The sequence below is a fragment of the Myotis myotis genome, unplaced genomic scaffold, assembly GCF_014108235.1.
Source record: "Myotis myotis isolate mMyoMyo1 unplaced genomic scaffold, mMyoMyo1.p scaffold_m19_p_17, whole genome shotgun sequence".
In the NCBI taxonomy this organism is placed as follows: domain Eukaryota; kingdom Metazoa; phylum Chordata; class Mammalia; order Chiroptera; family Vespertilionidae; genus Myotis; species Myotis myotis.
The window spans coordinates 8,403,563-8,413,668 of NW_023416321.1; the positions used below are offsets into that span (position 1 = coordinate 8,403,563).

The 10,106-nt window shown below is 47.1% G+C and overlaps 1 protein-coding gene across 4 annotated transcripts in view; it reads left to right on the forward strand.

The window, feature by feature from the left end:
- IKZF3 (IKAROS family zinc finger 3) overlaps positions 1-2,301 on the forward strand; it is a 77,207-nt gene extending 74,906 nt beyond the window's left edge. For all 4 annotated transcript variants that reach the window (XM_036340462.1, XM_036340463.1, XM_036340465.1 and 1 more), the window contains one exon: positions 666-2,301. In XM_036340462.1, coding sequence (XP_036196355.1) covers positions 666-1,369 — 704 coding nt within the window. In that variant the 3' untranslated portion in view covers positions 1,370-2,301. The remainder of the gene's footprint in view (positions 1-665) is intronic.
- The last annotated feature ends 7,805 nt before the right edge of the window (positions 2,302-10,106 follow it).

The following is a 10,106-nucleotide window of genomic DNA, read 5'->3' on the forward strand; positions in this document are numbered from 1 at the left end:
GATCTTTCATCAAGAAAGCTTTTCTAAAACTTTCCACATTTGAAGCTCTTTTACTGAAATCTCAGTCTGTCTGGTGGCTGATGTGTTTGGGGAGTGGCAAGTATAGGGAGTGGGGAGTTTCTGGAGCTATTATTTCTACCTCTGTAGCTATTTTAAAAGCTGCAGGCCAGTCATAGATCATCCCCACTTTTGGCAATACGTCCATCGCCCCGGCTCCCTTGGTGTTACCAGGAGAAAATAACAAGCAAAATAAAAGTTGGGGAATTGACTGTGTCTTAGTAGTTCATGCACAGAAGTGCAGACGCCCCCGTGCCCCTGCACAAGGAGCCCCCACTAAACCTTGTCCTCGTGTTCTCTCGCTTCATTTCCTCCAGAGTTTCCCTCTGACAAGAGCAGTGGAAACAACTCACATTGTAGTTTCAATGTAATGACATCTCTGACTCCCCCTTTTGCCTGCTAACCTAATTTATGTGGACTGCCCTAACGTGTGCTGTCAGCCACTGTCCCCTGAGACGTCAGCACCTTATGGAACCATTCTGCATGGGTTGGGTGTACCTGCAGGCAACATGTCCTTTCTCTCTTTTCAAGGACTCTGGAAAATCATTTTATAATTGCTCTGCCTTTGTGTTTTTCCTTTTGTAATTCATTCTTTTTACTTGTTCTAGGTGAGAAGCGCCATTGCTTTGATGTCAACTATAATCCCAGCTATATGTACGAGAAAGAGAGTGAGATAATACAAACCCGGATGATGGACCAAGCCATCAATAATGCCATCAGCTATCTTGGTGCTGAGGCACTGCGCCCCTTAGTCCAGACGCCGCCTGCTCCCACCTCAGAGATGGTCCCTGTTATCAGCAGCATATATCCCATAGCCCTTACCCGTGCAGAGATGCCGAATGGTGCTGTGCAGGACCTGGAAAAGAAGCAGATCCACCTGCCAGAGAAGAGCCTACCTACTGAAAGAGGCCTCTCCCCCAACAATAGTGGCCATGACTCCACAGACACTGACAGCAACCACGAAGAACGCCAGAATCACATCTACCAGCAAAATCACCTGGTCCCTCCTCGGGCCCGCAATGGGATACCACTTCTGAAAGAGATACCCCGCTCTTATGAACTCCTCAAGCCCCCACCCATCTGCCCACGAGACTCCATCAAAGTGATCAACAAAGAAGGGGAGATGATGGATGTGTATCGGTGTGACCACTGTCGAGTCCTCTTTCTGGATTATGTGATGTTCACCATTCACATGGGTTGCCACGGCTTTCGTGATCCTTTTGAGTGTAACATGTGTGGGTATCGAAGCCATGATCGGTATGAGTTTTCATCTCATATAGCCCGAGGAGAACACAGAGCCATGCTGAAGTGAACATCTGGCCCCAGAGATGATTCACGCCTGAGCATTCCACATTGTTTTTAAAAACCGATACCCCTACCTAACAAATCACTCTCAAAACAAACTCAGTTCCAAACTCTCTTTCGTACCATTTTTAGTATCCAGAGGGTCATGCTCACGTGGGCAACAGAGAAACACTGTCTCCATTCAGAAGTTGCAGATAATGCCAATGTTACTACTTTTGTGAAACCTTTGTTTTCCCATCAGGGACATGAATTTTATGATATTTAAAAATCAGAGAAGTATTTGGTCACTTTCTTTTGCATCAATAGGACAGGCATACCATGGAGTTTGTTGCCAGTTAGAAGAGTCCCCCCGTAGTGCTGCATGAGACGCTCTTGTCAGCCAAGAGTGCCAAAAGGCCATGAGCCCAGATCCACACAGAAGAAGAGCTGGCCAGTGACCTTATGGGAAGTCTTGTCCTTCTGCATTTAACAAAAGGCCGAGAGTTAGCATCTAATCTCCCCATCCCAATTAGAGTCTAATAGCATGAAAAAGACTATCCACAAAATAACTGTCTGTTATCAATAACTGAAGACTCAGTCTTGGAACATCAGATCCTTTTCTTATCACATAAGCAAAAAAACAAAAACCCGAAGTCATCTGATAATACATCTGCTTCTACTCTTTACCCTCCGTCTCCAATTAAAAGCTGCTTTGGGTTAAAGAAGTCATCTGCAGGAGAAATCCTACACCGAAAAACTGATGGTTTTCAATACAGACTGTCATGGAAACTCCAGGAAGTTGTCCACTGTGGGCTATGGCATCCATTTCCGGTGATCAAGATGGGCAGAGCTGGGCCTTGGCCAGTATCTCAGTGGTTAGAGGGTCAGCCCATACACCAAAGGATCAAAGGGTCTTGGGTTCAATTCCTGGTCAAAGGCACATACCTGGGTTGCAGGTTCAACTCCCAGCCCCAATAGGGGCGTGTATAGGAGGCAACCAATTAATGTGTCTTTTTCACATTGATGTTTCTCTCTCTCTCATTCTCCTGTCCCCTCCCTCATTTCTACTCTCTCTAAAAATCAATGGAAAAAATATCCTCGGGTGAGAATTAAAAAAAAAAAAAAAGATGGATAGAGCTGGGTTCTGAGGAGGAAGATGGTTTAGCAGCACCAGGGGAGAAAAAGCAACACCACCACTACCTGAAGTTCTTTGTCTCCTTCATAGAGTATTAGTGTACAGACCCAAGCCAACTTTCCAACCGTTTAAAAACAACAAAAAAACCAAAGAATCCAAAAAGGATAACTTCATCTCCCTCTCCCCACAGGAGAGGACTCAGGGATAGACACCATGAATGTTGTTTAGGTCAGAGCTGAGCTTCATGGTGGGGTGAGGCGGGGGCACCTCCACTGGCAGGCTCTTCGTCGGACAGGTTGTTTTTTGTCTCTTTAAATGGAGCCACTGTATTCCGCAGAAATTCCTGAATGTCTAATCTTAGTTCTGCAGATGGTCCTAGTCATCTTTACTCTTAAGAGAAGCATGCTATCAAGGAAAAGCTCTGTTATAATTGTAAAATTAACACTGGAATAGGGGTCACAGAATCTGTTTGCTAATTCCACATTTGCCCCTAATTAGCTGTAGGACTTTGGGCAAATCACTTAAACTCTTAAAACTAAGTTGCCTCAACTTTTGAATAAGAGTTGGATTTAGACATTCTCTAAGGTCTCTTCCAACTTTAAATTTATGTGATTATGCCCTAACCACTTATTTTTCAAAGCTCTTAATGTATGGGTATTAAATACCCATGAATGTTTGTAAAAGTAAGCATTTATGCAGCATTAAGTATTAAGCAGAAGAATCTGTATATGAATATCTGTTTCACATATCTTTGATGTGAAAATGGTAGTGTTGTTAAGTTTTTCCTTTAACCACCAAGTTGTGAATGTGAAGAGGATGGTGGAGAGGAACAAAAAACAGGAAGGTATTTTGATCTTCCCCAAAGTGTACACACAAACTGGCACCTGCAGCTGCTTGCCAAAGCCTTTTTTATTTTTTACTTTGTAAGAGCTTGTGTTAGGGAAAATAAATTCTGCTTCCAGGGACAATTTCACTGAGCCTATTTACAAATTAAGAGTCAGCTTCATGAACATTTCTACCAGAGCCAAGAATCCCAAATTCCTGGTAAATGTGTGTTTTATGTATCTGCCTTGATATTTCTAAAGGGTGTAAGCACTAGGCTCAGACTCGTTTATGTAATTAAAATGTTCCACCTCTGACTGCACAAATGGCTTATCCCCTCTTTGTAGCATGGCGTCTGTCTCAGGAAAAAAGATTTTGTGAAATTCCATGGCAACAGTCCCAACATGTTGGAGATTTCAGCTAAAAGACTAGATGTGTTTTGGTGTGTAGTCTTCACTATATCACTGTGTTTCCATAATCCTAGACTCCAAGCTGTGCCAGGTTCCTTATACTCATTGCTTATTATATTCTTGAAATATCACACATCCTGTTGACTCTTCAGGGGACAAAAGAAAGAATCTGGAAGCAAGGATTAGTAGGAAAGAAAGCTAGGGAAATCGAGCATTTCTGCCAGATTATTGGGAAGTCTTCACTGAAGACACCAACTTTTGCACCCCAAGGTAGTGAAACTAAGGCCCACCCCATCCACCTAGGGACGCTTTCTGTCTATATGACCCTCATTTTCCCTGTGACTAATGGGTTTTCTGAATGACTTCCAAAGGCTGCACTTTCATTGTAACATTCTGAGCCTGGATGGGGGGCACTTCCAGTCCAGATAAAATTTATATGTGGAAGCTCCACATTCTTAAATCTTAGAGTTGAACCAGGTGGTATATAGTAGTTACCACCACATAGGTAAACACTGCCTTCTGTAGGCACTCCTACTGACTAATGACCCCTGCCATCCTCTGCTGGGGATAGCGGAAGAGGGTGAAGGAGAATCTTAGCAAGATACCCAGAGACTCACATCTTTCCCTGATGGACAGGGAAGTCCTAAAGCAGCTTCAGGCAGCACATTTACCTTCTCAGCCACAGCCCCTCTGGACAGGAGCCTAGTAGGTCTCTCTGCTTCATTTCCCACCAGCCCTCTTATAAAGCAGGCCTCCCACCACATACCTAGGAGGCCACAGTCTGAGAAACAACCACCCCCTGAAAAGTTCCCTTGCAGCCAAGATGACATAATTGGGGTGAGGGTGGGAAAGGAAAAGAACTGCCTCCCCAAATGTTTTTTTCATTAATTGTGGCCTAGGTATGTCCTACTAGCAGAGAACTAAATGGAAGTGTCTCCTGTTGCCCACCACCACCATCACCAAAAAGACACGTGCTTGGTGCAGATAAGCCAGCCAATCTTAGGCTTTGTTACCTCTGAGCTGTCCTGACTCAGTTTCTGACTGTCAGTGACAAAACTTCTCACCTTTTAAATGCTTAACATTTTGTTAGGAGGCCCACCTTCATTAAGGCCCAGATCTAAAATGACCTCAGACTTCTTTTGCCAAGAGAAAATTTTAAAAACACAAAATTTGACTTGGTTGAAACACTGTATTACCAAAACTCACATCAACATAAAGTTCTTCCAAATAACCTTTATATCACTATTCTTTTTATCCTTTGCTAAATGTGAGATTTTAAATGTTTTAAGGGGAAAAGCAGTATTTTTTATATATATCCCAGGGCAGGCAATAAGACCATAATGGAAATGTCAAATGTTAAATCTTTTAAAGTTCTAACTTTTAAAGTACATCTCACTGGGAACAGGTATCTAATGGAGATTTGGAAACTCAGGGACACTCAAGATTTGAGCCCTCAGACATGTCTAAGCTCTTTCACAAAGACTCAGAGTCAAAAAAGAGAAGAACATTTTGTCCTAGAACACAGCATCAGGCTGTGCAGAAGAAGATGTACAGTGATCTCTCTCTCTCGATTTTTATTGAATTTATTGGGGGTGACATTTAATAGTAAACTTATATAGATTTCAAGTGTATAATTCCACAATACACCATCTGTATATTGTATTGTTTGTTCACCACCCAAAGTCAGCTCTCTGTCACCATTTATTCCCCTTTACCCTCTTCTACCTCCCCACCCCCTTTCCCTCTGTGTTTATGATACAGAGATTCCCATCACTTTTTAAAAATTGGGAACTATTTTTGTGCTCAGACAGTATAGTTCAGAGACTCTCTGTAGGCAGAGTTCAGAAAAGCAGAATAACGGGATTTAAGTGCCTATAAAGACAATTGTGACTTAAAACCAAAGGCTAGACCTGGGTCACCCTAGGAAAAGGACTCTGTTCTCTAAGGCTAAAGGACTGAACGGTTCTGAGAATGATCAGTGAACCGGGTTTGGGGACTGCTGCCTCTAAGCACTTTGGACTCAGAAGGGACATGTTGGCTTTAAACTTGCATGAGCTCGTAACACAAGACTGTGTATCCAAGCTGTATATAGTCTACCCCACAGGCCACCAATATGGTAAACAAATCTTTGTATGTAGGAGAAACAATGCAAATTTCCTCTAAATGTCATAATAGTGGACTGTCTTCTACTTTGAGATTGAGTTGTTATTTGAAACTATAATGTTAATATTTTGATTAAAAATGTAAGGTCATAATGATATCTACCTCCCAAGGATGTTGTGAGGTTTTATGTAATTTTGTGTATAGGATAATGTTACTTTTTTTTTTTTAAGGGGCTGGGGGATTATGTTGGATACTTGCAAATTTTTCACTATATGTACCGTATCTGGATTTAAAGACATGGAAAGTATTCCAGGACCATCCTAGGACCATAATAATAATTCAGTTGTCAGTGGAGGCAACTGGTCTCTAACAGTTTCCTTTATGTTGTTTTAATGTATAAGAGTAAAGAATGTGTTGGACCAAAGTGAGTTAACCACATGCTACAGGTACTTCACGGCATTGCAGCCAGGAAAGTAGAATAGCTTTGCTCCGCCATTGTCCTATAAGCCCTCAGCCATTAATTCCCCAAGCAACTTAGAGTTTCTCCAGATGGCCCCCGCTGTCCATCTCCCCACTGACCCACTCCAGAAAGCCTAGAGAGCTGTCCTGTAATGCCACCACCTTCTCCCGAGCCTGTGCCATGCACCCCTGGGGCCTGTTCCATATTCTCAATGCAAGTGCAGCTTTGCTTCTTTCTCCTTATAAAAACAGGGTATATTTTCACATGTCAGGAAAATGGGGCAGCCTTAAACATGACTGATCCCATTGCCTGTGACTCATTTATACAAGGACTCTTCCAGGTTAGCAGACAAGGCCCTTTTCGGTGGGCCTGCTTCTGTGGGTTCACAGAAACCAAATTACTGTGGGTTGCAAAGAATTAGCAGGTCATTTGAAAAGCAGACATCCCTTCACCCAGACTGTGGTTCTCAGGTTCTCAGTCTGAGCTTTGGTGAGGGATTATTTCGGCGGCTGGAAAAACCAGAGCTTATTTTTAATTTCTGATTGCCAAAGCCACCACACGTGTGGTCTGTGGATGGCCTTCGTCTGCAGAATGACAGGGGAGGGAGGGAATGTGGTTTGGGGCTGGTGGCCTTTCCACCAGGAGCGAGGGAGGGAGCCTCGCTGAGCAGTTTGACACAGCCTGTGCTCACAGCAGTCTCATCTGGGTTTCTCAGAAATGCCCCCCCCCCCCCCCGCCCCCAGCAGTGACCTTCCCTCTTGACTTCTCTTGAGTTTTTCCAGGAGTCCAACCTTTTGGAGCTCGGTAAGGTGCCCTGATCGCCATAAAGTGCTTAGAGCCAGCTTCTGAAATGTAGCAATGCTAACCTTGCCGGAACCATAATGAGTGCATCCTCGCAGCAAAACCGACCCTGCTGATCGTTTTCAAAGTTTTATTGTGTTTGGTTTTTATACTGAAAAATAAAAAAAATACTGGTGTGTTTAAAATTAGTCATTGTGCATGCCTGTCATTTGTAGTTGCTGCTGTCAGAAAATGGAAGGCTTCAATCCTGCCTCCAGGGGCATTTCCTAATTTAGGCCCTCTGGCTATTGCTTAACGCCCAAGTACCAAGATGAACGGAACTATCGCCAAAATAAAGCATCGCACCAGACGCCGCGCTGAGCTGCCACTGGTACCCTGTCTCCTTAGTGAGGTTCTGGTTCCGCTGGTCCTTGGTTCACTCGGGACCCGAGGCATTTGGGGCCTGGACCTGACAGGATCGATATATTGAGCACAGTGTCTTCAAATTAATTTCAAGACACCACTCTGCCCTCCCTCCCAGCAGGGATGCTTCCTGAAAGATAGGCCAGTCCTGACTTCATCTCTGGGGTTCCAGAAACATCCATGTTGGGAAACTCAAGTTGCAGTTGCTGAACCACACTTACACGTAGCCTGTAGACGCCTGGAGGCCCCCACCTGAGGGGCTGGGGAAAGGAAGACCCGCATAGAGGGTGCACAGGATCCTTCCTGTCTCGATGCCTTATGTTGTCTCTTAGAAAATGTCAGAAGAGAGCTGAGAGGTGGTCTGGCTGCTCAGCCTCATCCAACACACCTTCCCTTTCCCTTCTGTGGGAGGGGCAGGAGGAAGCTACGCTGAGGCTCAGGATTAGCAAACACGGGGCCAGGCTGGTGGCAGCCTTCGCCGGCTCCACCTTCAGTGCCACCGGACTGTTGGGAGGCTCTGCCCCAGGTTGTCCAGTCTCACCACCAAGGGCAGGGGGAGGGCACTGGCACTGCAGCCCGTCTGTATTGTAACATCAAACACATCCAGAAATGCCCTCTCGGTAGCGGACGCTCAGCCTTGGAGAGAACAGTGGGTGGCTGTCTCCATCCCGCTCCCTCCTCAAAGCAGCAGCCGCTGGGGAGGAAACGGACGGACGACAGGGACACTCAGATCCCCCCTGCCAATGAGGAGCAGAGAGAGATCACAGCTGGCTGGTGCTGAGGTTGGGGCTGAAGGGATTTCCAGCTCAAGGACAGTTTCCTAATTCTTGGGAACTAATTTAATGCTTTAGAGCAGCGGTTCTCAACCTGTGGGTCGTGACCCCTTTGGGAGTCGAACCACCCTTTCAGAGGGGTCGCCTAAGACCATCGGAAAACACATATATAATTACATATTGTTTTTGTGATGAATCACTATGCTTTAATTGTGTTCAATTTGTAACAATGAAATTGGGGGTCACCACAACACGAGGAACTGTATTAAAGGGTCGCGGCATTACGCAGGTTGAGAACCGCTGTGATAGAGGGTGGTGGGCCTGGCAGTGGAGGCCACCCCACACCTGCATCCTCCTCCCTCTCCCCCCACTCAACACAACCAGGCCATTCACACAGGCTCCACCTGCAGGCAACTGCCACCCGAGGGCAGGAGAAGGAGAAGGACTGTCTTCCCTGCCTCCCCTGCCTCCCACCTCCTAGCACCCAGAGTTTGAGGAAGAGTGGAGGTGAGAGCTCTGGGAAGGCCAGCAAAGCGGAGGGATGGTGGAGGAGTACATGCAGCCCAGGACAGAAGTTCTGGCTGCAAAGCATTCCTGGGTCAGACAGTTGTTTGCATAAAAGCCAGAAGCCACTGCACCTGGGGTGGGGAGGCCCTCTGGGGAGGTACTCCCTGGCTCGGGGGAGAGGGGGAAGGAAGGTGTCATGGAAAGTCCCTGAAGGACACGGGGTGTTGAATTTGCTGTGGTTTTGTTTTTAACCCTGTCTTGACCTGTGAAGTAGGCAGCTGCCTCCCTTCCCCCCAAATAACAGACCTTACCCCCAAATAACATGAACATACCCAAGGAAAGAGCGCGGCAGTGGAAAGAATGGAGGTTAGAGGGTGATGTAAACGGCCCCCCTTCCCTAGGACTGAGGGGGCAGGAAGCCCCAGAGCAGCCTTTTCCCATCACCTCCCTCCCTCACCTCAGCCCTCTGGCCCCCTAGCCCAGAAGAGACAAACCACAGCCTGGGGCAGCTGATGGCTGGGAACTAGGGGGGCAGATGCCACCTCCTCCCCCAGGCTCATCCTTCCACTGCTTATCCCCATGCCACCCCCACTGGAATTACACTCTCAGCACCTCCACCTCCCTCTCACAGCCCCTAACTGCCCTCCCTAGGCCTGTGTGTGTGTGTGTGTGTGTGTGTGTGTGTGTGTGTGTGTGTGTGTTGCAGGGAGGGTGGGGGGTTGGGGGGGAGAAGCAGCCAGAGTCCCTGACTCCAGAAAAGCTCTGAGGTCTCCATAAAGCAAATGACTGCCCGGTGCAGCCTCCAGCTGGGTCGTTTGGACCCCTGGGTTCCTATCCCAGCTCTGCCACTCTCAGGGTACCCTGGGCACTTGGCTTTCCCTCATTGGGCCCTGATTTCGCGCCCCCCTCCCCCCTTGTTGGATCTCTCAAGTTGCTTCCGCCTGGGACTCAGCCTGGTCTCAACCCCATGGCTCCAACCAGGCCTTTCCTCCAACTCCAGAAGCAAGAATAGCCGAGAAGGCCTGTTCCCTCTTCCTTCTCTCCCACCCACCCAGGTGGTGCGCTGGAGCTGGGGCGACGGCGGCCGTGGTTTCCCAAGTGGTCGCTTTTTTAGGGGGTCTATGAAATTCCAGTCCTGGCCCATCGGGGTGCAGCCGACTGGGAGGTGACAGTGGGAAGCTCTGAAGATGGGCACTGAGGCTGGGTGTGAACGCTGGGCCTCCGTCCTCTCTCAGGACCTCCTCTTAATTCTGCGTGAACCCAGACACCAGATTCCCAGGTTGGGGGTGCCTGTGAGAGGAAAGCTCAGGCTGGGCAGAGGGGGGCAGGGGTGCGGTGCGGTGCGAGGTGGG